The sequence below is a fragment of the Salmo salar genome, chromosome ssa23 (genome assembly GCF_905237065.1).
Source record: "Salmo salar chromosome ssa23, Ssal_v3.1, whole genome shotgun sequence".
In the NCBI taxonomy this organism is placed as follows: domain Eukaryota; kingdom Metazoa; phylum Chordata; class Actinopteri; order Salmoniformes; family Salmonidae; genus Salmo; species Salmo salar.
Genome location: NC_059464.1, coordinates 27,547,529 through 27,574,401, shown reverse-complemented (window position 1 = coordinate 27,574,401; position 26,873 = coordinate 27,547,529). Strand labels below are relative to the sequence as shown.

At 41.4% G+C, this 26,873-nt stretch overlaps 2 protein-coding genes across 3 annotated transcripts in view; both read right to left on the bottom strand.

Moving 5' to 3' along the window:
• LOC100286605 (cytosolic carboxypeptidase 6) overlaps positions 1–26,873 on the bottom strand; it is a 468,593-nt gene that overhangs the window by 93,646 nt on the left and 348,074 nt on the right. The gene's annotated exons all lie outside the window — the stretch shown is intronic.
• Positions 14,150–25,942, bottom strand: LOC106584333 (BEN domain-containing protein 5). Of its 2 annotated transcripts, none has more exons than XM_014169507.2 (6): positions 25,102–25,942; positions 23,899–24,029; positions 22,808–23,279; positions 22,001–22,149; positions 20,972–21,185; positions 14,150–20,856 (listed from the first exon to the last, which is right to left on the bottom strand). In XM_014169507.2, exons 1-6 carry the CDS (start codon positions 25,280–25,282, stop codon positions 20,660–20,662), a joined length of 1,344 nt encoding a protein of 447 aa, XP_014024982.1. In that variant the 5' UTR covers positions 25,283–25,942; the 3' UTR covers positions 14,150–20,659. The 2 variants fall into 2 exon arrangements, with proteins under 2 accessions (XP_014024982.1, XP_014024983.1); XM_014169508.2 differs by having other exon boundaries at positions 22,868–23,279; positions 25,102–25,941.

Genomic DNA, 26,873 nt, shown 5'->3' with positions numbered 1-26,873 from the left:
CAGTAAATGCAAAATGCACATAAAATCAACAGTGTAATGTATGGAGTCAGTCTTGTGTCAGGTGAACTGTTGTGTCTTAAACTTTGGTCTAATCATTTTTCCATAGTCTCCAAACTGTTCCCTTTCAATTGCTACAGTACCATGCTTATGTATATGAATTTCATATTTCTTATGTAAGAAACATTTAAATGTAGCCCTATCTACATAGGCCAATTCACACGAGTGCAATTAAAGAATAGGACTGAATCAAATCAAACTTTAAATGCACTTTAAATACAGTTTGATTTGATTTAATCCTATTTTTTAACTACAATTTTTGGTTCAGATGGAGATGTGAATTCAACACATTTATTATTAACTTTCCATGATTCCATTTGAAATCAACCAAAGCGTGAAACTCTAGGCCTATATGTATTGTCTATTTTTAGTTGAATCCTGGGCTGAATTTAAACAACAGCTGTTGACTTCCCAAATGCTATATACCGCTAGGCATAAAGGGCAACATTGATGATATATAATTGATGAAGTATGGTTACATTTAATTTGCTGTTGAGCCTACCCTTTGGAATGTCTTTGATAACAACATTGAATCTATTAATTGTAGATTTCTCAGCAATCATTCTCACAATAGCACATTGGTAGTCAATGATAAATATCAACAGGGCTGGGCTTGGTTAAAACCCTGGATGGGAGACCAAAGGGATAACTGTAGATACATGAATTATCCAGTAGGAGGTGCTTCCCAGCCTATTGTTTTTTTCTTATAGTGGATATTACGTTTAAAATCTGATGTTGTTTCAAAGGTACAAATTCAACATATTTTTTACATAGTTACCATGACGTAATCTTGTAGTTGAAATTTTACCCTCAAAACATCAGTTTATGTTGATGACTTTATTCAAGTCCAACGTATTTTCCACATAGATTCCACGTCACAGTACGTTGACAAATTATGTTGAAACAATGTCGATTTAATCAATTTGTGCCTAGTGGGAGATGATTAAGAAACACCGCAAGCAATTTAGATGATATTGGTAAAAAAAATAACACAACGATAACATTTGGGGCAGTCTTTCACACAGCCTACAATTGGTGGCTTAGAGACATGAAATCCTGCGAATTGAGGTTGAGGTTGAAATAAGGGGATAGTTGAGATCAGATCCATAGGAGAACAAGGCAATATGGACACATGGGGTATGTAGCTCAGCATGGCTACTAATTGAAAGAAAACAGATTCCTTTCCTACAGACTTTTCACCAGTATGGCAGATGCATGATTACTTGCGTCTGTGTTGCCAGTAATAGTCAACCCATGTGCTACATAGTATTTTTTTTTTTTTTTAAAGGGTGGATCAGCTTAATATTGCGGAAAGATTGTTGCTTCCATCAATGTAATTGTCTGCATCATTTCCAATCCCCCATATCTTTTTTTTTAAAAATATATATATATCCATATACATACACGTACATACACATATACATACATATACATACATATACATACACATACCTATATAGATGTACATACTTTTTTTTCAATATACCTTTATTATTCCCCGCAAACCCTACCACCCTTCCCCCAATTGGAGTAAACTAATAAACAATAACACTTAGGCTTCTACCTTCAGTTTATACATCCTGTACACATTTTACAGACACAATCTATTTTACAATAGTTATATTTTCTTTGTTTTTAGTCCTTCCTCTATTTCTGATGTCCATCCAGTTTCATTTCTATTTGTAACTGTGCTATTTCACAACATTTCTGAACCTATATACATTTTACAGACCCCGTATGTTTTACATTGTTTATCTTGTTGTTATTAGTCCCACCCTTCAGCTCCATTCAACCCCTCCCATCTATCTCTCAACACCACCCATTTTGGATTTCTATTTTCCATATATTTTCAACTGTGCTGTGATGCTTCACAAAAGTACTGAACCTTTCTATTATCATAGCTTCTACAGATTGTAATTTTTTTCCTTTTTTTTTCTGAAATAATTATTATATTATTGATTGATTGACTACTTTTCAAATCACCCAGTAGTGCTATCTGCACCGTTAGTTCTAGGCAAATGTTGCAATTCTTCAGCCATTCCTGGACCTTTGACCAAAAATGAGCTACATATGGACAATACCAAAAATAAATGATCTAATGACTCTGCCTCCTCGCAGCAAAATCTGCAGAGCTGGGAAGATTGTATCCCCATATATATATATATATATATATATATATATATATATATATATATATATATATATAACATTCTATTGGTTGCAAGAATTTTGTATAGTAATTTAAATTGAAAAATTTGAAGTTTTGAATCCGGTGTTGTTTTGCATAACAGTTCATAAACCATGTGCCATGGAATAGGTACATCGAAAATCTCTTCCCAACTATTTTGCAATTTATATGGCAGAGCTGTCAGTTTTTTGGTCCTTAAATGAAATTGGTATATGTTTTTATTTATCACACTTTTCTTTAACCATTTATGTTCTTTAATATAGGGCCGACATACAAGTTTCTTATTTTTTTCCCCTTCTACTTGCCTCTTCCATTTTTGTGGTAATGTTGCAATTAATTGGTTGTAATTATGGATAGAGCAGACATTTCCATATGTCTGTGTTAGCTGCATGTGTGACATCACTTCACCAGTCCTATTTATGATATCATTCACAAAAATTCTATGCGCCAAGCATTTTGCTAGGATTTTTGCATCACAACACTGAAGTGTAAGAGGTCTCCAATTTTTAAAATGGACTGGATCTTTATATATACCACTTGGGTCCTGTTTAAGTAATAATGATATCAGACCTTCTTGTTGTGTGTCTAATAATCTACCATTTATATAGGAGTGGTTAAAACATGCTAATAATGGTCCTCTGAGTATATCAAAAAAAGTTTTGTATACTTCCACTGGTATGCCATCCAGCCCTGGAGTTTTCCCAGCCTTAAAGGCTTTAATTGCATCTAGAAGTTCCTCCTCTGTAATTTGGCCTTCACATGAGTCTTTCTGTACAGATGTTCATTTTACATTATTTTTAGGAAAAAAAATCATACAATTAGCTTCAGTTAATGGAGATGGAGGAGACTGAAATGAACCCTCCCGAGGAGAGGGGGTGACCTTGATAATTTATTGTTGAAACGAGAGGCTGCCTGGATCTTTAATTTAAAGACCCTTGCTCCCTTCGGTCTCAACATAGACTTTGATCTGAAGCCATTCTTGTGATAATTGTGATTTTGCCATTGTAATTGTTTGTTAGATACATTTTAGACTACAAATGCTATGATCGTATGCTATCCATTTGTTTGTCTTTTTGTATGTTCTTTGTATGCCATTTTTTTAAATATTTGAGTTAACCAATGATATTAGGCCATACTTGGCCATGATTACAAACACCTGTGTGTCTCTTGACACTATATAAATGACTCATCTCGCAGTGTTTGATGATACCCTGATGAAGACAGCTTCGCTGTCGAAACGTTGGTGATTACATTTTTGCATCTGAGCTCTTAGAGTGTGCGGCTTTCCTTCATTTTCTAGTGTTCTACTCCGCTAGCCAGCACCTCGACTTTAAAGGTGTGCGTTTCTTTTTTCTAGATAGAGACTGAAATGAAAACATATTCTTAAAGTACTTTACTTCCTCTTTCAAAATATAATTCGTTGAATCATGCGTGACTCCATCATTTGTAACAAGTTTCAATAAAAAATGTTTGGTAGCATTTCTATATTGAAGATTGAAAAATAATTTCGTGCATTTTTCCCCATTTCCATCCAGTTCACTTTATTTTTATAATATATTACACTGGATCTTTCTTAAATAAGTTCCTCCATTTATTTTAGTTTTTCCTCTAACTTGTTCTGTGCCTCTATGGTACAGTTTTTATTGCTATCTAACTGTACTGTTAGTCCTTCAATTTCCTTTGTTAATATGGACTCTTTTGATCTAAATTGCTTTAAGAGTAATATATATGCCAATTATGTGATGATCCGACCGCATTCTGTCCCATATCAACACTTTTTAAGCTTTTGGTGCCAGAGAGAATGGCATAAGAAAGTAGTCAAGACGGCTAGCTTGATTAAGCCTCCGCCATGTATATCTCACTAGGTCAGGGTATTTAAGTGTGCTACATATTATTAACTGATCTACTGAATTCATACACACAAACAACACACACACACACACACACACACACACACACACACACACACACACACACACACACACACACACACACTGCTGTGCTTCAAGACTGTCAAAAGACCACCATTTATTATGGAGAGAGATCTTAACTTGTGGAATTCTAAACAGATGCATGCAGGGCGTATCTCTACACATGTATCTCTACACACTTTCCATTTCCTTCAGTTTCCATAACTCGTGTCCAGAGCATTTGTCCTAGAATCTACCCAATTAAGCCAACTCCCAGGTAAGGGATTAAATGTGAAGCATCAGTAGGTGCTGACTGCACCAGGCGGCCGTGGCCTAGCTATCTGACAGCACATCAATTGTAGTCGGATGGACGGGAGCCTGGGAGCAGCAGCGCTGATTAAACCAATCCTTGTTGGAGCTGATGTCTCTCCGGACTCCCACCCGTCACCAATGGCAACTCAAGCGCTGAGAGTGAAATAGTGTTCAGGGTCACCAAGGTTTTTGATGATCTGGCAGCAAGCGTACATTTAGAGGTGACGCTCAACCCTCTCTCCTTCTCCAACTATCCCAAAATAGAATGATTTACCAGCCAATGCTAAGAACTCCAGTGCTCACACACAGTATCCTTAGAAATAATGGTTGACTCCTTCTGTCACTATTTCCTCCCTTAATGAATGGGGGATCCTTCAACTGTGTGTTTTAACTGCAAGGCAGCAGACGGGTCACACCAAACTGGCCCAACAGAATTAAACCATACAACTGAACTACACTGTATGAGGCCTGATCTAAATAGAACAGCGGAGCTGATCACCGCTGTCAGGTTTCTATTCAGACTCTCATCTTGAGAACTGCTTTTGCTTTTACAGCAAATGTCACATCACAGCCTCTTCCTACAATTGTAAATGAGATATTAAACTGCCACGTCATTTTAGATATCCAAAAAAGGCAATGGTTTCTGAGAGGGACCAAACACCTAGCACAAATTGTTTTCAGATCCTTTTGATTATACAGTAGATTTCCTGTGATGTGTTGGTCAAAACTGTGGCAATGGAGTATGTGATCATGTTTGCTAAAATGCACGGTATAGTATGCAGTCCTGTTATCACTGTGTTGTCCTAAACATAGGTTTTTAAAACCAACACCAATATAAAGGCATTGTAATTAATAACCTTATTCACTGTATAATATAAACTGAGGGTTTAAGATGAATGTGTCACCAGTACTGCAGCATTGACTAAGGACACAGTGTTCTGAGAATCGGTGAGACTCAGTATGTAAGATGGCGCCAGAGAAGAAAGCAGACGAATTACGTGCCCCCAACCAATTGTGTTTTTTTGTTTGTTTATTTGTGTTGTTTGTAACTTATATTTTTACTTATTATGTACATAATGTTGCCGCTACCGCCTCTTATGACCGAAAATAACTTCTGGACATCAGGACTGCGATTACTCACCACAGACTGGCAGAATCCTTTTTTTCGGTTAATGTGTCTGACTAGGCCGACGCGAACGATATACTGCTTTCTCAGGAACAGGCCCAGATCCCAGGCGGAGAAAAAGGGGCAGGAGAGCGGGCTGCCTTCTGAGAATTTGTAGGCGATCGAATAAACCGCCACTTCCTTCCATTCTGCTAACAAATGTGCAATCTTTGGACAATAAAATCGATGACCTACACGGAAGATTAAACTACATACAGGACACTAAAAACTGTAATATCTTATGCTTCACGGAGACGTGGCTGAACGACGACACTATCAACATACAGCTGGCTGGTTATACATTGCACCGGCAGGATAGAACAGTGGCGTCTGGTAAGACAAGGGGCGGCGGACTATGTATTTTTGTAAATAACAGCTGGTGCACAATATCTAAGGAAGTCTCGAGCTATTGCTCGCCTGAGGTAGAGTATCTCACGACAAACTGTAGACCACACTACCTACCTGGAGAGTTTTTATCTGCATTTTTTGTAACTGTTTACATACCACCACAGTCAGAGCCTGGCACTAAGACAGCATTGAATGAGCTGTATTCCACCATAAGCAAACAAGAAAACGTTCACCCAGAGGTGGCGCTCCTAGTAGCAGGGGACTTTAGTGCAGGGAAACTTAAATCCGTTTCTATCAGCATGATAAATGTACAACCAGAGGGAAAAAAATCTGGACCACCTTTACTCCACACACAGAGACACATACAAAGCTCTCCCTCCCCCTCCATTTGGCAAATCTGACCATAATTCTATCCTCCTGATTCCTGCTTACAAGCTAAAATTAAAGCAGGAAGCACCAGTGACTAGATCAATAAAAAAAATAGTCAGATGATGCAGATGCTAAGATACAGGACTGTTCTGCTAGCACAGACTGAAATATGTTCCGGGATTCCTCCGATGGCAATGAGGAGTACATCACATCAGTCATTGGCTTCATCAATAAGTGCATTGATGACGTCGTCCCCACAGTGACTGTACATACTTACCCCAACCTGAAGCCATGGATTACAGCCAACATCCGCACTGAGCTAAAGGCTAGAGCTGCCGCTTTCAAAGAGCAAGGCTCCAATCGGGAAGCTTATAAGAAATCCTGCTATGCCCTCCGACGAACCATCAAACAGGCAAAGCGTCAATACAGGACTAAGATCGAATCATACTACACCAGCTCTGACGCTCGTCGGATGTAGCAGGGCTTGCAAACCATTACAGACTACAAAGGGAAGCACAGCCGAGAGCTGCCCAGTGACACGAGCCTACCAGATGAGCTAAACTGCTTCTATGCTCGCTTCAAGGAAAATAACACTGAAACATGCATAAGAGCACCAGCTGTTCTGGAAGACCGTGTGATCACGCTCTCCGCAGCCGATGTGAGTAAGACCTTTAAACAGGTCAACATTCACAAGGCCGCAGGGCCAGACGGATTACTAGAACGTGTACTGCGAGCATGCGGTGACCAACTGGCAAGTGTCTTCACTGACATTTTCAACCTCTCCCTGTCCGAGTCTGTAATACCAACATGTTTTAAGCAGACCACCATAGTGACTGTGCTCAAGAACACTAAGGTAACCTGCCTAAATGACTAACGACCCGTAGCACTCAGGTCTGTAGCCATGAAGTGCTTTGAAAGGATGGCCATGGCTCACATCAACACCATTACCCCAGAAACCCTAGACCCACCACAATTTGCATACTGCCCCAACAGATCTACAGATGATGCAATCTCTGTTGCACTCCACACTGCCCTTTCCCACCTGGACAAAAGGAACATGTATGTTAGAATGCTGTTCATTGACTACAGCTCAGCGTTCAACACCATACTGCCCTCAAAGCTCATCAATAAGCTAAGGACCCTGGGACTTAACATTTCCATCTGCAACTGGATCCTGGACTTCCTGACGAGCCGCCCACAGGTGGTAAGGGTAGGTAACAACACATCCGCCACGCTGATCCTCAACACAGGGGCCCCTCAGGGGTGCGTGCTCAGTCCCCTCCTGTACTCCCTGTTCACTCATGACTGCACGGCCAGGCTCGACTCCAACACCATCATTAAGTTTGCCGATGACACAACAGTGGTATGCCTGATCACCGACAACGATGAGACAGCCTATAGGGAGGAGGTCAGAGACATGGCTGTGTGGTGCCAGTACAACAACCTCTCCCTCAACATGATCAAGACAAAGGAGATGATTGTGGACTACAGGAAAAAGAGGACTGAGCATGCCCCCATTCTCATTGACGGGGCTGCAGTGGAGCAGGTTGAGAGCTTCAAGTTCCTTGGTGTCCACATCACCAACAAACTAACATGGTCCAAGCACACCAAGACAGTCATGAAGAGGGCACAACAAAACCTTTTCCCCCTCAGGAGACTGAAAAGATTTGGCATGGGTCCTCAGATCCTCAAAACGTTCTACAGCTGCACCATCGAGAGCATCCCGACTGGTTGCATCACTGCCTGGTATAGAAACTGCTAAATGACTTAAATGAAACTGCTCGGCCTCCGACCGCAAGGCACTACAGAGGGTTGTGCGAACGGCCCAGTACATCGCTGGGGCCAAGTTTCCTGCCATCCAAGACCTCTATACCAGGCGGTGTCAGAGGAAGGCCCTAAAAATTGTCAAAGACTCCAGCAACCCTAGTCATAGACGGTTCTCTCTGCTACCGCATGGCAAGCAGTACCGGAGAGCCAAGTATAGGTCCAAGAGGCTTCTAAACAGCTTCTACCCCCAAGCCATAAGACTCCTGAACACCTAATCAAATGGCTACCCAGACTATTTGCATTGCCCCCCTCGTCTTTTACTCCGCTGCTACTCTCTGTTATCAGCTATGCATAGTAACTCTACCTACATGTACATGTTACCTCAACTAACCGGTGGCCCCGCACATTGACTCGGTACCGGTACCCCCCTGTAAAATCTCGCTATTGTTATTTTACTGCTGCTCTTTAATTACTTGTTACTTTTATTTCTTATTCTTATCTGTATTTTTTTTAAACTGCATTGTTGGTTAGGGGCTCGTAAATAAGCATTTCACTGTAAGGTCTACACCTGTTGTATTTGGTGCATGTGACTAATACAATTTGATTTGATTTGAGGATACAAAGCCCAGCACTGGCTGTTCCTCCCAGGCCAATCCATCCATCATTGCTACACTGAATCATCTCATTGTCAATAACGGATGGAGCAATACATTACAGCCATGTGGTAACTGTTAGTGTTAATGACATTGAGCAGTCCCCTTGAGTACAGAAAAAGCCTAGATGCACAACACACTTGCTTAGTAAGGCAATAATATATGGAAATTCATTGTGAGGTAAACAGATAGGAGACAGGTGGATTCGGCTAAGAGGCCTGCTCACAAGGAATGCCATTTCACTGCAATATTCAACAACAATATACAAATGACTACTTCAGTGAAAAACAACCCAAAATCTGTCCCCCCACCTCCACATCGTCAAAGGTTGAGATTTTCAATCACTGTAATAATTGCAGATTTTATATTACAATGGGACTTTGACATTTCCATACATTCTAAACCCCCAGTATTGCCAAAGTTCCTACTTTGTGTGCCACTGCAGCATGTGGGCTGATGTTAACTTCCTGTTTCCCCAATAAATCAGGGAGCCCTGTCCGCTTATCTCTGTCTGATACCCAGATCAATCTGCCTTTTAATCCCCAGCCCACTCCGCCTAGTGTGAAGCCAGCACATCAGGCACAGCCTGCCAGCCTGTGTCCCAAATCCAAAGTCAAAGCCACAGGAAGAGATGGGGAGTGAGGATTGATCTCAGCAATGGTAGGAAAAGAATTCAGAGTGCATACAGGGCTTATGTGTGATCTACTGTAAATGCCATAATGCTAATCTAAATACCAAACAAGGTGTCTGATTTGTGTATGCTATGCCCGGCAGAGCTGTGATGTATCATTGGGCTCATCTGTATTTGTCCGCCTGCGTGGTTTCACAACTCCAGTCAAAGTTGCTGTCAACAACAAAAGAGTGCCAAAGTTATAGACAATTTCCTGAGCTTGAGACTTAGGTCAAATCAAATCAAATCAAATGTTATTGGTCACATACACATATTTTGCAGATGTTATTGCGAGTGTAGCGAAATGCTTGTGTTCCTAGCTCCAACAGTGCAGTAGTATCTAACAATTCACAAAAATAAACACAAATCTATTGAATTTAATAAAATACAGTAGAATAGAATACAGTATATACATATGAGATGAGTAAAGCAGTATGTAAACATTATTTAAACATGATTAAAGTGACTAGTGTTTCATTATTAAAGTGGCCAGTGATTCCAAGTCTGTGTATATAGGGCAGCAGCCTCTAAGATGCAGGGTTGCATAACCGGGTGAAAGCTGGCTAATGATGGCTATTTAACAGTCTGATGGCCTTGAGATTGAAACTGTTTTTCAGTCTCTCGTCCCAGCTTTGATGCACGTGTACTGACCTCACCTTCTGGATGATAGCAGGGTGAACAGGCTGTGGCTTGGGTGATTGATGTCCTTGATGATCTTTTTGGCCTTCCTGTGACATAGGGTGCTGTACGTGTCCTGCAGTGGCAGATTTAGGTATGGGCGACATATACAGCCGCCATCTTGCCGGGGTCGGCACGGGGCAACCGCACAAAAAAATATGGAATGGTGACATTTGCACGATCGGTTTTCTATCGTTCATTTGCACATCACGTCAATGATATCATGTCACCGTGTGGAACTGTGGGTCAATTAACCTTGTCAGAGTGGGTGCCCAATTCTAGTTTGTGAGCTTGTTAGGGCTAGGGTCCTTTATTCAGAATTTCCGTTTGACTGACGTGCCCAAAGTAAACTGCCTGTTACTCAGGCCCAGAAGCCAGTATATGCATATAATTGGTACTATTGGATAGAAAACACTTTGAAGTTTGTAGAAATGTAAAAATAATGTATGAGACTATAACACAATTGATATGGTAGGAGAAAATCCAAAGAAAAACCACCCAGAATGTATTGTTTTGAGAGCCCATGCTCTTACAATGGAAAGCTATGGGTCCTATGCAATTCCAGATCCAAGATTGCAATTCCTATGGCTCCCCCTAGATGTCAACAGTCTTTATTCAAGGTTTCAGGCTTGTTTCTTCCAAAACGTGGAAGAATTTTGAGTTTTGGTATAGGGAGTCAGAGTTGGAAATCAGTCTGTGGGCGTATGACGAAGAGGACGCGCACTTGCTAATTTTACTTTTCTATTGAACATACTTCTTTCCGTATGAAATATTAGTTTCATTACATTTTAGGGTACCTGAGGATTAAATATAAATGTAGTTTGACTTGTTTTAACACATTTTAGCGGTAGCTTTTTGGATTCCTTTGTCTGCATGTTGAACTCAAATCGATAGCGTCAACTGAACTGTCTTTTTGGGACTTAAAGAAGGATTTTATCTAACAAAACGACCATGCATGTTGTAGCTGGGACCCTTTGGATTGCAAATCAGAGGAAGATTTTCAAAAAGTAAGTGATTATTTATTCGCTATTTGTGATTTTTATGAAGCCTGTGCTGGTTAAAAATATCACATGGCATGCTTTCGCTGTAAAGCCTACTGTAAATCTGACAATGCAGTTAGATTAACAAGAATTTAAGCTTTTAACCGATATAAGACACTTGTATATACCTAGATGTTTAATACCCATACTTTTTACGATTATTTATTTGAATTGCGCGCCCTCCAATTTCACCGGAAATTGTCGACAGGTGACCCCCTGACGGGACGCCTAGCCCTCAGAAGATCTAGGCAGGCTACTGCCTGGGAAGGTCTCCCACTCAGAAGTACGAGATAGGGAGGGGGGCGGGGGTAGGTTGACCTCAGGTCTCCCCACTGGAAGCCTGAGGTAGGGGGAGTGGGGGAATCTATCAAATAGCACACCTCTAACTTTGTACAGTACTAATTCAATTAGTAAAATCAGTCACACTACGAAATGCAACCAAATAAACCAAAATTCATTCATAATACTAAACTCAGCAAAAAAAGAAACGTCCTCTCACTGTCAACTGCGTTTATTTTCAGCAAACTCAATGTGTAAATATTTGTATGAACATAACAAGATTCAACAACTGAGACTTAAACTGAACAAGTTCCACAGACATGTGAATAACAGAACAAAGGGGGCGGGGGGGGGGTCAAAATCAAAAGTAACAGTCAGTATCTGGTGTGGCCACCAGCTGCATTAAGTACTACAGTGCATCTCCCCCTCATGGACTGCACCAGATTTGCCAGTTCTTGTTGTGAGATGTTACCCCACTCTTCCACCAAGGCACCTGCAAGTTCCCGGACATTTCTGGGGGGAATGGCCCTAGCCCTCACCCTCCGATCCAACAGGTCCCAGACGTGCTCAATGGGATTGAGATCCGGGCTCTGGCTGTGGCAGAACTCTGACATTCCTGTCTTGCAAGAAATCATGCACAGAGCGAGCAGTATGGCTGGTGGCATTGTCATGCTGGAGGGTCATGTCAGGATGAGCCTGCAGAAGGGTACCACATGAGGGAGGAGGACGTCTTCCCTATAACGCACAGCGTTGAGATTGCCTGCAATGACAACATGCTCAGTCCGATGATGCTGTAACACACCGCCCCAGACCATGACGGACCCTCCACCTCCAAATCGATCCCGCTCCAGAGTACAGGCCTCGGTGTAACGCTCATTCCTTCGACAATAAACGCGAATCCGACCATCACCCTGGTGAGACAAAACCGCGACTCGTCAGTGAAGAGCACTTTTTGCTAGTCCTGTCTGGTCCAGCAACGGTGGGTTTGTGCCCATAGGCGACGTTGTTGCCGGTGATGTCTGGTGAGGACCTGCCTTACAACAGGCCTACAAGCTCTCAGTTCAGCCTCTCTCAGCCTATTGTGGACTGTCTGAGCACTGATGGAGGGATTGTGCATTCTTGGTGTAACTCGGGCAGTTGTTGTTGCCATCCTGTACCTGTCCCGCAGATGTGATGTTCGGTTGTACCGATCCTGTGCAGGTGTTGTTACATGTGGTCTGCCACTGCGAGGATGATCAGCTGTCTGTCCTGTCTCCCTGTAGCGCTGTCTTAGACGTCTCACAGTACGGACATTGCAATTTATTGCCTCGGCCACATCTGCAGTCCTCATTCCTCCTTGCAGCATGCCTAAGGCACGTTCACGCAGATGAGCAGGGACCCTGGGCATCTTTCTTTTGGTGTTTTTCAGAGTCAGTAGAAAGGCCTCTTTAGTGTCCTAAGTTTTCATACCTGTGACCTTAATTGCCTACCTTCTGTAAGCTGTTAGTGTCTTAAGGACCGTTCCACAGGTGCATGTTCATTAATTGTTTATGGTTCGTTGAACAAGCATGGGAAACAGTGTTTAAACCCTTTACAATGAAGATCTGTGAAGTTATTTTAGATTTTTATGAATTATCTTTGAAAGACAGGGTCCTGAAAAAGGGACGTTTCTTTTTTTGCCGAGTTTATTAGCTCTATTCTTGCTTGTTTTTACGGACCGTGATAAATGTATATATTATTCAAAGAGCAAATTTGCAAATAAATTCATAAAAAATCCTACAATGTGATTTTCTGGATTTTTTCCCCTCATTTTGTCTGTCTTATTTGACGTGTACCTATGATGAAAATTACAGGCCTCTCATCTTTTTAAGTGGGAGAACTTGAGCAATTGGTGGCTGACTAAATACTTTTTTGCCCCACTGTACATCCCGACAGGATGCTCTCAATTGTGCATTTGTAAAAGTTTGTGAGGATTTTAGAGGCCAAGACACATTTCTTCAGCCTCCTGAGGTTGATGAGGCGCTGTGTGTCTGTGTGGGTGGACCATTTCAGATCGTCAGTGATGTGTACACCAAGGAACCTCAAGCTTTCCACCTTCTCCACTGCGGTCCCATCGATGTGGATAGGGGCGTGCTCCCTCTGCTGTTTCCTGAAGCCAACGATCATCTCCTTCATTTTGTTGACATTGAGTGAGAGGTTATTTTCCTCTCACCACACTCCCAGGGCCCTCATCTCCTCCCTGTAGGCTCTTGTCATTGTTGGTAATCAGGCCTACTACTGTTGTGTCGTCTGCAAACTTTATGATTGAGTTGGAGGTGTGAACGAGGGGTCATGGGTGAACGCAGTCATGGGTGAACAAGGGGTACAGGAGGGGGCTGAGCACACAACTTTGTGGGGCCCTTGCTTTGAGGATCAGCGAAGTGGAGGTGTTGATTCCTACCTTCACCACCTGGGGGCGACCCGTCAGGAAGTCCAAGACCCAGTTGAACAGGGCGGGGTTCAGACCCAGGGCCTCAAGCTTAATGATGAGCTTGGAGGGTACTATGGTGTTGAATGCTAAGCTATAGTCAATGAACAGCATTCTTACACAGGTATTCCTCTTGTCCACATGGGATAGAGCAGTGTGGGTAGGTGTTATTTGAGCGATAACCAGATTTTTGGTTAAACAAGGTAAAAAAGAGAGAATGCAAAATTAAAGGAAATCTTTGAAAGAAAGAGCCATATGAGTCAAATGTTCTGGTAGAATAAACGTCTGGATTTATTTTGTTGATCTGAACATTGAACAAGTGCAGCAAACACAGAATAAAGATGCTAAGAGTCAAAGTCGGTTGTATAGCAGAGGTGTGACCGGTTTGCAAGGACATTTATTTTTATAACATTTCCTTTCTGTATAGGCCAGCTCTGGGGTATAGTGACTGTGTGAGGGTCCCCCCCCCAGGACACACTGATGAGCCCCCCCTTTCAAAACTCTGGTGCCCACGGACACATTCACAGACGTAGGCTCCCTCTACTCCCCCCACCTCAACTAACACAGGAACATGTGGGATCTCAGAAAATAGACTGTTCTTCAAACCCTCTGTGCATGTATCTCTGGCTCCAAGAAACTAGGGATTTAAAAAGACAACATCATTACAGCAGAGCCACAGATATGGAGTACATATAAACATCATATATCTATGGCTCTGGTTCACAGTACTTATTGAACACGCTCTCAATTAACATATTTTGAAAAAATATTGATACGTATATATTGATATATTTTTTATAAATGTATATTCAGCAGCAAGAATGAAGGAGATTAACAAGAAGTGAAACAAAACCATTTTTTTTCAGAGGTCAAATTGACAATTCTTTGACATTCTTCAAATTGTCCCATATCAACATGAAGATGTCAGGACATTTCACACCCATCTAAAAAACATTTTTACAAGATACAATGAATGGTAAATGTCATATTCTCTTAGAGAGGTAACTTCACAACCCTATCCAACCCAATATCTAATTTCCAGCTAAATATTAGAGACACTGCCAAGAAATACCCTTATAATGTAATTGCAATCTGTCTGTAGAAGTGGTCACAGCATTGACCTGTGGATAACCAAACATTTGCTGAGGACCAAATCTATCTTTAACAGAACTGCCCAGTCCAGTTTGAAATTGGTTTTAGCACAACTGCCCATAAAGCCAATATGCAGCAAAATAATAGCAGTATTTAGATAAATGGTTATCTGAGATGTGCTTATGAAAAGTTACCACCTTCTCAAATCTGAAGCATGCCAAAATGTACAATTCCTAGATAACTGCTAAAAGTATATTTTAAAATAAGCAAGGAATTATGATGTACTTCACTTATAACAGCAGAGTTGATTTAGCTAAAACCAGAATGTATCTGATAGTATTTGCAAAGTGTAGTTTAACATTTTAGAAATGTGATTTGTCGTTTATTTTAGGATCACCAACTTGAATAACATACAACTTAATGAGAATAAAAACATAGAAAAAATTAGCACCATTTGAGGTAAGAGACAGATCAGTTAACCCGTTTGCTGGTAGCACCATCAACCAGTGAAAAGGAGCAATCAGTTGAAATACATTTTTGGAGACAACTGGGCATCCACTGACAGTAGGATCTTTAGTAAGCATTTTTACAAAACTGATTTCCTCATAATGATATCAACTGTGTAGTACTGAGGTGTTACGAGTTTACATATACTGTACATTTGGAAATGAGTTATCAATAAGGTATTTTCCTATAGTTTAAAAAAAATATACATCATAGACGAACACAAGAGAAGCAATGAGGTAGGACAGTGAAGCTAGATGAAGTATACTTGCCAATGAATTGTGGAACTACACTTAAAGTTCCCCAAGAACCTTATCTCATTTAGAGTAAACTTAACATTGGCCTTTTCTCAATTGGATTTGCCCAACTCCGGCGTCCTCTCCTCTGTCCTCTCTCGCCTCCTTTTGAAAAAGGTCAAAAGGTAATCGAGGGGAGAGAACATGGATGAAAATACACCTGTATGAAATGAGACTCCTTCTCCACTCGCGTGTCATCAGGCAGTGACATTTACATAATACTTGTAAAGCGCTAAAAACATTTAGTTAGTTGTGCAAGATATTTAATAGATGAAAACTATAACTAGCATATAGGTTTTAAACATGTGCATGTTTTTCTCCGACGACAAAAACAAAAGCTGATTCAAAAGGTAGTGTGGCAGACTTTAAAACTCTTCCGCGAAGGACTCCAGTTAGATACACGACTATTTAAAAAAAAAAAAAGTTTAAACCTTTAACTAGGCAAGTCAGTTAAGGACAAATTATTACTTATAATGACGGCCTACCGGGGAACAGTGGGTTAACTGCCTTGTTATGGGGCAGAACAACAGTTTTACCTTGTCAGCTCGGGGATTCGATCAAGCAACCTTTCGGTTACTGGCCCAACTCTCTAACCCCTAGGCTACTGTACCTGCCGCCCCATCCTTGATGAAAGGTGGTTATCGAGGAAGAGAGGCCACTCTTCCGTTCACCTACTAACGAATTGACATCTCAACACTTATCGGTTTCAGGGTCATGGAGGAGAGAGACTGAAGGACGGACTTTTGCCCAAATGAGAAAAAGCCATTGTATCCGAGGTGGGGATATTGGGCTTCAGAGAGCACTGGGACTCACTGCCATAATGAGGCTATGACAAACGAATCTTCGTTATGTAAAACCGCATATCCACTGCATACCTAAGGAAGTGTTGTCAGTACGCCTAGTGGCTGTGATAGTAGGAGGAACACTGGGCAGTTTGGTGGGTTAAACCTGGACTGGTCCTCAGCATCAGCATGTTTTCATGAACGGGTATGCCTTTCAGTTGACAAGTCTAATATTATATCTTCATCGCCATTTAACCATACTACCCCCCTTTTTTGGCATCATAAAACAAACGAGTAAACAACATTAACAACATGTGTCACAGGAATTCATCGCGGGCCACACAGCAGAACAGTTTTCACACAAACTAAAAGCTTTAAAATGCATGTAATGTAATACATACTGTGCGCAAGGACCCAACAGGACCATGTTGATTTCTACAGAAATGATAACAGGACTTCTACATTAGGGAGAATTTTTAAAAAACAAAAATATATTTAGTCTCTGTGGTACTTTAGACAACTCTGGACTAAAACCTTGGCAAGGGACATTTTTGTGCAAGTTCAACCCCCCTCTCCATTATCAGCATTCAACATTTTGGCTTAATTATAACCCCTCACCCGCAACAACACTCAAGATACCCAGCATCTTTACACATTCAGTTAAGAGCACACAATCCAGTAGTGATGCACATTTTCAAGGTCCTTGAATTTGTGAATCACTTTAGATGATGAAAAAGCACAGTACAGTCCCTGCTTGTTTCATATGTCAACTTGCCCGGATCCCCCCAGCCAGTCCCCATGCTGTCTGTTTGTACTAAGCTCAGGGATCCTGCCAGCCCTGTGGATCAGAGCTACCCTCCCCTGCTGTATAGTCATTCCAATACATGACCTGTCTGGTAACACAGATGGATCCAATGTTTAACCACTAGAGAGAGAATGGCACCTAGTGCAGTCTGGGGTTTAGCATGCTTCTACTGTCAATAACAGAAAAGCTATAGCAATGCAACAAGACACTTTGCCTATGTTTTCTTAAGCATCATCTGGGAGGCCATAGGGATCACTGGCTGTGAGGGCTGAGTGAGGCCAGGCCATGTACTGTATACCTAATGGCCATGCCCACTTTTAACCATTAGCTGTCTAAATAGCTGGAGGGAGGGGCCAGTTATAAAGCTTGGCTTTCCTAACAACTAGCTCCTCCTCTGCACTACAAAATATGGGGAAGGTGCAATTTCTCACATTTGAAAAGTTGTCTGTAAAAAGAACAAAACAGCAGACTGAGATCCATCCGTGTCCAAAAAGGACTATGTTTTTTTTGTTGCCAATCATTCAACCAGGATATAATTCTAGCTGAACTTCCAGTGTTCCCAACTTCCCACTGAACCCTAATCTACATCTTAAAAAAAAAAACACATCATTGAAATAGTGGGGCCAATTCAAAGCACATAAAAATAACTGTCAAAACATGGAAAATATAAACAATGGGACAAGAGAGCAGCAGACAGAAAATTAGCGCAACATTTTAAAGAACTAGCTAACATAGAGTTCCTCTCTGTATAGCTCGGCTGTCTGGTTCATACAGGAAGGACAAAAACACATCCTTTACATATTAGTTTCATGCCTAAAGCCCATTCCAATGCCTGGGGAGTGGCATGTTAGTGGGAATAGGCAAACCCTGGGGAATATAAAGCACTGTGTGCCAGAGGCATAGCTTACTAAGGACCACTCTTCACACGTATTCAGTTCATTTACAAATAAACCAGAACTCAGACCTATCAGGACCATTTAAAAGGTGCATCGATTATCATGTCTTTTTTCTTCTTCTAAATGGCCAAAATAAGTTGGGACCAAATCAGTTTTGCAAACAAATCCATTTCTTTGCAAATGGAGAATCTGTCACAAGAGATTTAAAGTGCGTTCATTGATTGATTTGAAAATACAGCCCGTCCTTAAAATAGGGGAAATTTAACCCTTCCCTTCTTTCAAAGTGGATTTATCTGAAGTCAATTTAACCACGACTTTGACCTTTGTGCTAGAGACAAATGGTTTTCTGTGCAGTAAAGATATATCCTTGATGATCACAAGGACATCAGTATGTTCTCCCTGTGATGTTCAGAGGCCGACGGACAGGGATCTGATGTCAAATGTTATAAAATCTCATTTAGATTTACGACTTTGGTACAGTAAATCAAACATTTGGCTAAATGGTAAACAGTTGGGTCTATCAACTTAGGGATAAAAGCATATGAAAGAGGACATTCTCAGCTACTGGAAAATAAATACATTTTGGGAGGTTAAAGTCATTTGTGATGTACTTACTATACGGGTCAAATTGAGTTGTAGGCCGAATCGAACATAAGGGAAGGGTTATATTGACTCCTAAAGACATCACTTTAAATTGTGGTTTGTCTAGTTTATTTTTCATAGAGATTACCGACGTGAGAGACATTTCTTTTCTTTGAGTTTAGATGCTTCTAATCTACATTTGGATACAATATCAAGCTTAAAGCCCCAAAAAATTAACAAACATAAAAATTAACGGCAGGTAACAAAGGAATTACAATGTCAATAAAAAATAAAAAAAATACAGGAGTTTACCATGTTAATGTGTAAGTCGGACTAAAAACCGAAAAGTACATGACTTGTGAAAAGAGACTAGTTATATATACTAAAATATCCCCACATATGGTAGCGTAACAAAACATTGATCGAACTGTAAGAAATACAAAAGAAAAACCATAGACACAACCAAAAATACATAGAAAGTGAGGAGGCAAAAAGGCTTGACAGGCAGACCTGCAGGTGATTCACAGTTAGCCACATGGTCACAGTTGAGAATTCAATCCGCAGCATTTAGTTCCAGGTTGCAGACAGCCAGACAAACCGTTTGGGGGAAAAAAACATTTGAAAAGTTCTGATGGCATGTCATTGGAAGTTGTCACTATATAGCATTTCATTCCCAGTGGTATGCCTCAAAGAAGAGGGCTGTGAGAGAGCAGGAATCCTGCTTTATCTAGGGATCTAGCCAGAACACTGACCACTGCAGACAGCTTTACCCACAACCAAACAAACACAGTACCTGACAAACTTTCACATTCAGACACCAAAGTGCAGTTTAAAGATATCAGCTTTACTTTAGATTAAAATCACATCTTACTAAATAACTGGAGGACACAGTCCCCAACGATTCCCATAAACATAAGGCCTTTCTGGGCTTAAAATCTTGTACCACAACTCCAAAAAAGTCGAACGATCTGCAGGACAGCTTGAATAAAGACACTACTATAACAATCACATTTATATAAACTCAAGTTGGATCTCTCAAGTAGGGTATATACACTGTAAATCATTATCCAGAAAACATATCTTCTCAAGACCGTTACACGTCTGATGTGGACAAGCACCACAGACAAAATGATAAACCTCTCTTTACCAAACTGTTAATGTTCATTGGTGCTCTATACTATGGAAATCCAAATGGCATATTCCCATGGTAACGAGACCTCAAACCTTGCATCCCATCTAGATGACCACACAGCAATAATCTCTCGGCAATGGAATATCTGCGCAATGTGGCATGTATCAATTAAGACATGTATATCAGAGAGACCCTGTTGAAAAAGTGAGTATTAACATCCTCCCCACGTCACTTTAAGTACCAATAGCACACAGAGACCTCAACACTAAGGCCTTCAGTGTGGCTAACCTCTCAATCACGACAAACTAGCATGATTATTCCACAATATCTTCTTACAAATCAGAAGTTATTTTTCAAGGGAAATCACTAAGAATATTAGGACACAACGTCATGTTCTGACACAGAATATTTTGTTGGAGCACCACTGCATTCTCTCACAACCAGATTGATTTAAGAATCTCTCACACCAGTTCATATGACACACCAAAACACTTAACCACACACTGCATTGATTGACAGGTAAAGCTGTCTTGCAGGTAAAGCTGTCTTACAGCTGATGGATTAGGGCCTTGGGCGCCTACTGAGGATCTCTAGTGCTGGCCTGGCACACATGAACCTACCCACCCTCTTCTGTTTCGGCAGTCCAAGAAAAGAGAATGAGCTCTAGTATGGTGACAACTTTTCATCACTACATGCCATCGTAGGTGAAATTCTCCATCTTGACGGTTTGTCTAATGAGCAGCTTCGATTCCCGCCTCTCCTCGTTCTTGATGGATTTGTTGATATCCATAATTTTTTCACAGATGTATTTGTTCACTTTGGACAATCTTTGTGTGATCTCTGCGCCGTCCGCCGTTTCTTGAGACACTCGGTCATACAGACACTCTGCAAAAAAGGGAAATAAATAAGTGTGTATTGTTCATCAAATCAGAGATATTCCAAACGTTTTGAGTTGCAAAAGGTGCCCAGAACATCTGACAACAGGCCTATACAGTTTTACCTCTGACTATTTTGAGCTTGCTTGGGGAGAGTGGGGGCTTGGGGAGGGCATCTTTCTTCTTTTTGGTGGCCACACCAGTGACACTCCTGTTCTTGAGGGTCTCAGTGCCCCAGATCATGACGGCCAGGTTCTTGGTGAACTTGGAATCTCCCTGTGTCCGCTGGAGCTGGTGCCACTTCTCTTCCTGCACCCAGATGCCCCCGCCCAGGTGCACCTGCAGTAACGCAGCACAGATATGTATTGAGGGTCACCTACACTCAGATCTGAGGCCACACTATAACCAACAGCAGCAAAGCCCATCCCACAACCATTCAGCCCAAATAAGATATCAAAGGGCCATGTTTCAGCAGCTACATAAATAAGTAAGGGGCAATGGGTTCCAGCCTGGATAAATTGCACTGAGTATTTATAATGGCATAGAACCACAGAATGACACATTGTGTAAGTCTGCACCAAACAACGCTACAAGCGGAATGACAGGCCTGCCCTGAGTTATAGGTGAGCTAATGCTGAGAGCGCCATGTGTGCCACCCTGCCTTTATCACTGAGAAGTCTTCAGGCTGGCATCCAAAGGCTTTTCTCTTTGCAGCTAATGTGCTTTAGGCCCATGGCCAGCAGACAAGCTTTTCACTGCTCTTAACTTAGAGGAACCCTTTCTCTATTTTCTTTCTAGGGCTACCTGTCAGTCACTTAGATTCCTCCGGTAGAAATAATTAATAGCAGGCAATGTGTGAGTGTTCTAATTTGCTTTTGTTCTTCACGCTTGAACTGAGAGGCTCTCTGCTTGTAACACAAATTCCCCCGTCATGTGAAGCAGGCAGAATTACGTGTGTAGCCCTGCAACCACTAACAGGGCAATAAACAGTGCTGATGCTATAATAAGGACAATCATCTCAGCCTTGTTTACCCTCAAGGAGAGGAGAAGGCTAATTTAATGCAAGTTTATGTGTAAGGGAAAATGTAATGCTTCCTCCCCATCAAAGCGACCACAGCGAGGAAGATGGGGGGGCTGGAGGTGGTGAGACTCACCTTTCCATCATTAAAAGTGTAGACTGTTCTTGGGGAGGGGGAGTGGCTGGAGCTGGTATTGGCCTCTTCTCTGCACACTTCCTGTGGCTCAATGATGGGCTCCACCACCTCTGCTTTGATTGTCTGAGTGCCATTGTCATGCATAGGCTCTGTATGAGGTGCAAAATCAAAAGTAAAGTTGACATGCATATTGTGTAGTGTAGTCTCTCAGGAACAACAAGCCTAGAGCACTAACAGAGGCTTTGACTCATCCACAACAGCATGTGGTCAGGGAGTTCTAGTCTTAGCTTTGGACCAGTGCATGCAGCAAGGCTTCCCTGTGCACCGAGACAGCGGGACTATTTTAGCCCAGTAAGCTGGCTTGGTGGCTGGCCACACTAAGCTCTAATGTAGCTGATGAGTTTTAATATCGGTCAGCGCACTACATTCCTGATCCCAAAGCACCCTGGCCAGTCTAATCTTTAGCCTGTCCATTAGACCGCCTGGCCCTCATATCACACCCCAGGGGCCCAATGCAAAACATGTGCAGCTGGCCATGGGACTGGCTTAAAGGGAAAATCCACTCAAAAACGATATTTTACGTTTTTGTGGAAGCATTGAGTGAACAAGCGCTTGACACTCAATATTTATTTAAATTTTTTGCAAAACCAAACTCTGATAGTGATTCCCCCCTTCTCAAAAACAAATGACAACAACCAAATACTTCATAACTTCTGTTATCAACTGTGCATCTGATCACTAAAAGCAATATAAGAAGGTACCCAAATCTACAAATTCAAAATCCAGACAACTCAGTTTTTTCTTAACCTGAACAGATGTGCATGGGAGGCTGCAGTGAGAGGTGACTGGAGAGTGTGTGTCTCTCACCACTGCCTAGCCTCATGAGGAGCACATCCTGCAGCCTCCTGTTGAAGTCACGTAGTTCCTTCACTTCTGTCAGCAGGCTGCCATACTCCTTCAGCTTCTTGGCCTGCTGGACCAGCTGCCTGCGGGTTCTCTCCAGCTCCTGCTGTAGCCTCCTAACCTCCTCCTCCTGCTGCCTATAGCTGTGGACCAGCTCCTCATACAGAACCCGCGGTACCACCGCATCCTCAGGCCCAGAGTCTCCCTCCTCTTCTTCCTCTTCTTCCTCCTCTTCCTCCTCCTCCAGCCTGTCCTCCTCCAGGTCCTCCTCTCCCTCCATGCAGGAACTCACAGCGTTCCTCTCCAGGCGGGCCACCACCGCTGCCAAGCTCTTGGAGGAGTTGGCAGTGGGACGCCCATGGTCCTGTGTCTGAGCCTGTGGAATCAAAAGGGACTTTATGCAGTTAATCATTGTTTAAAGCACAAGGGATATGAATGTGATAATGATGTGGAGACTGCATTATCATTCCATGTGATAAGAGTGATCTGGTGTGTCATAACTGTCAGAATTTCAGTCGAATAAAAACACACATGTTACGAATGTTTGACTATATATTTATTTTTAAAATGTTGAGTGGATGTCAAAAACCCACATATTTCCATAGCTGTGGGGGGCTTTGCTTGACAAAACGATACAGATGGGCTAAAATCACTGGGAACTGGGAAGAGTGGAGTCATGGAGTTCTTAGATGAGCAGCTCAGAGGATTTGCAGCTGTCCAGAGTGCTACATGTGTTAATCCAGCATATTGTAAAAAATAAAAAATCAATAAAACAGCAGGAGGATTTTTAGGAGACATCCAAAACTCAGTTGGTAATTTGTCTTTTGATAATTTAACTATCAGTATTCTTCATATTCCTCATGAACCGCATTATATTGGTGAAGAGGTTGAATCACACACCAACAATTTCACAGAGCCCCAAATCACAGAAATGCTTTAACAGTTTGAAAACTATGACTACTAGTTGACTAGCTATCTTGCTTAGTTGCACCTACCTTTTTATGTCTCAGTGGCAGTCGTTCCTCCCCAAAGTGGTTCTCAACTGAATTTCCCATATTCCTTGTTGACATCTTCGGAATTTTCATCTTTTTTTGCATTATACTATGTTCAAACTCATCAACGTTATCTGCAAAATAGAGCTAAGTGTCAACAAACATTTGATATATAAAGTCGAGACAGAAAAAAAATCGAAGGTAATTTTCCAGGAGCGTTATGGCAGCTAAAGACCGTTCATCCAAGCATCTCATCTCAATCTTGTTTTACCCATCCCCAGTAAACAAGCTGTATGTAGTTTTTGTTTTCTAGCCAACTAGCTAATATAGTTAGTTAGTTATCCAGTGTGGACCGAGAATGGTTAGCTAGCTACAGCACGACAAACAACAACAAACCTAGTTAATGCACTCAACTGACATTAGCCAGGGACTGTTCAAACACGAGGATTAGTAATCTAGCTAAATACCCTAGCTACGGTTGATGGTGAAAATGTACGTGTGGCTGCTCTGTTACACACACGATGCATGTGTGAATGCATGCACAAAACGTTACACTCATATGTGTCGAGGAAACGTTATTGATAGCTATAATAACCGGTGTGATGGATACATATTGCTAGCTAACTTGTATGCAGCTGGCTTGACGTTGTCCGACCTAGCTAGCAAAGGTCGATTGATAGTGATTGTCATCATATCATGTAGCTAGGTAGCTATTATATCAACAACCATATAGAGGTGTTGTTGTGTATTGCTAGCTAAAATAACGTATCCAATGTTAGTAAACAATCTGGATGAGTAAATGGCTGGCTAAGCTAAAGCGTTAGCTTGCTAGCTGACTGGCTGGCTAGCAAGCTAACGTTAATGTCACATAGTTAGTTAGCTAACGTTAGATATATTAGCCAACTAAAAACAATGTCAGCAAGAAAACCAACGTTAACTAGCTGTACTATGCAAATATGTGATATGACAACAAATGCCGCCCTGAAAAATAACCGTATGTAAACTAGGTAACGTTAGCAATAGCATCGTAGCGAGAACATTGTTGTCAGCTTGATAACTAACGTTAGCTAGCGAACTTAGTGTGTTTGACAGCAGACCGAAAAGCCATGTTTTCTTATTCTCTAGCTGTCTAGTCTCACTTTTTCAAACAATTGAACTATTTCAATTCATAAACAGTCAAACAAAGAGAGCACGAAGATAACGTACCTGCAAGGGCAAGAATCTGTGCTTTGCACGGCTGGCCTGTACCATTATCTTCTGTTCTGAGAACCAGATACACCTTCTGATTATCAAAATCTGTTTTGTGCAGAGGTCTAAAATCTTTCACATTTGAAGCGGGTAAAGCGTAACACATGTCGTCTTCCAAGAACCTCACAAAAGCATACATTATTTCTCTTTGGTCTTGCACTTTGGATATGGTTGTCAGTTTTCCCTCTATAAGTATAAAAAATATATATATATAAACACAAAGGGGAATTGGGAAGGGCTTCTATTCTGCACTCTGCTACTCTGGCCTGGTCTACATCATTTCAGGAAATTAGCCGCGCGCTCCATCACAAGACCTTGCTAATAGAGACAAGAATGAGCTTCTTATATTTTTCTTAAATTGAAAATAAATTAATGAAATCATTGAAATAATTAAATAAAGTGTATATATTGACTGACAGATAACATGCCACACTACCTACGTATCTACTCTACATAATATCCTTAAGTAAAGACAATGGCAGGAATTCAATCAAACCTTCATTTTAGAACCTCTTGTTTTCTTTTTTTTCCTTTTTTACAGTTTTTGCACCATAACGTTTTTTTTATGCATTGGAAGTACATTTTCGTGGGACAGAAAATGTGATTGATTTAAAGCCCACCCTTTAACTGTAACTCAAAAGGAGATGAAGGATAGCACCTTGTTGGTGATTGTGACTGCCTGCGATAAAGAACACATTTATACATCACTCATTACAGAAGTTTAATCTAGAGGAATCTTTATTTTGGCATTTGTACATACAGAAATTATGGTTTGAAATACTGTAAAAGTCAACTTCCTCAACTACTGAGGATATTCAAGAAACATGGTCCCCGGTGAGCTGACTACAAGATTTCAGCTTTTTGTCCTGCTGTTTCCTTCCAGATACTTTCAGCTAGAAGAGCAAAAAAACATCATTATTGTAATCAATAAATTCACCTATTACTGCCTCTGTAGGTCCCATTGAGTCCTCAACCCCCTGGAATGAAACCAAGAGAAGAGAAGAAGGCCATCTGGTCTGATCTCTGATTCCATTTGTTTGTGGGCGTACAAGTGTGTCTCAGTCAATGTGTTGCCTGGTGTACCTTTTAATCTTTCCCTTTTGTTTTTACACTAGATGACAAAGTCCATCTGACAGAAAGGGAACTGTTTGCTATTGTAAAATAGTCAGGTTGTTACACAATGGGATGGATTTCTTCACTTGTATTTTAATAGAGAGTAGCATAGTCGATAAATGGTACTAACAATGTTTTTCTGCTTCGCCTGTCGTAATCGAAAAGTAACTCATGCAGATCTTGGACGCTATTCTCGTCTGTAATTTCATTGCATTTTTTTATTCAGATCAGACATCAAGGCTTGAGGCATAGGTTGCTGTTATGTTAGTGTGAGTTTTCCCTTGTTGAGGGTTGTGAGAGATATGGTGGTCCAGTGGAGATTTTCTCAGACGGAGAATGAGGACAGGTATCTGGATGGCTATTTAAATTGTTGTAATAGAACTTCATCTCCTATTCCAATATGGTAACTGCTTTTATCTCTGGGGGTTGTGCAAAGTACTGCAATGCTAATATTCATAGCAACATTTGCTGTGTATCAGTTTGTCAATCACTGCCAGCAGCATAGCACCCTGCATCCCACTGCTGGCTTGCCTCTGACATTGAGCAGGGTTGGTCCCTGGATTGGAGACCAGATGCTGCTGGAAGTGGTGTTGGAGGGCCAGTAGGAGGCACTCTTT

Excerpts from the sequence above, each read along its gene's own strand:
- LOC106584333 (XM_014169507.2), bottom strand. The coding sequence starts at position 25,282 with ATGTATGCTTTTGTGAGGTTCTTGGAAGACGACATGTGTTACGCTTTA. Across the intron at positions 24,030-25,101 it reads ACAGATTCTTGCCCTTGCAG|ATAACGTTGATGAGTTTGAA; the intron begins GTACGTTATCTT and ends TCTATTTTGCAG. Across the intron at positions 23,280-23,898 it reads TGCCACTGAGACATAAAAAG|GCTCAGACACAGGACCATGG; the intron begins GTAGGTGCAACT and ends TTGATTCCACAG.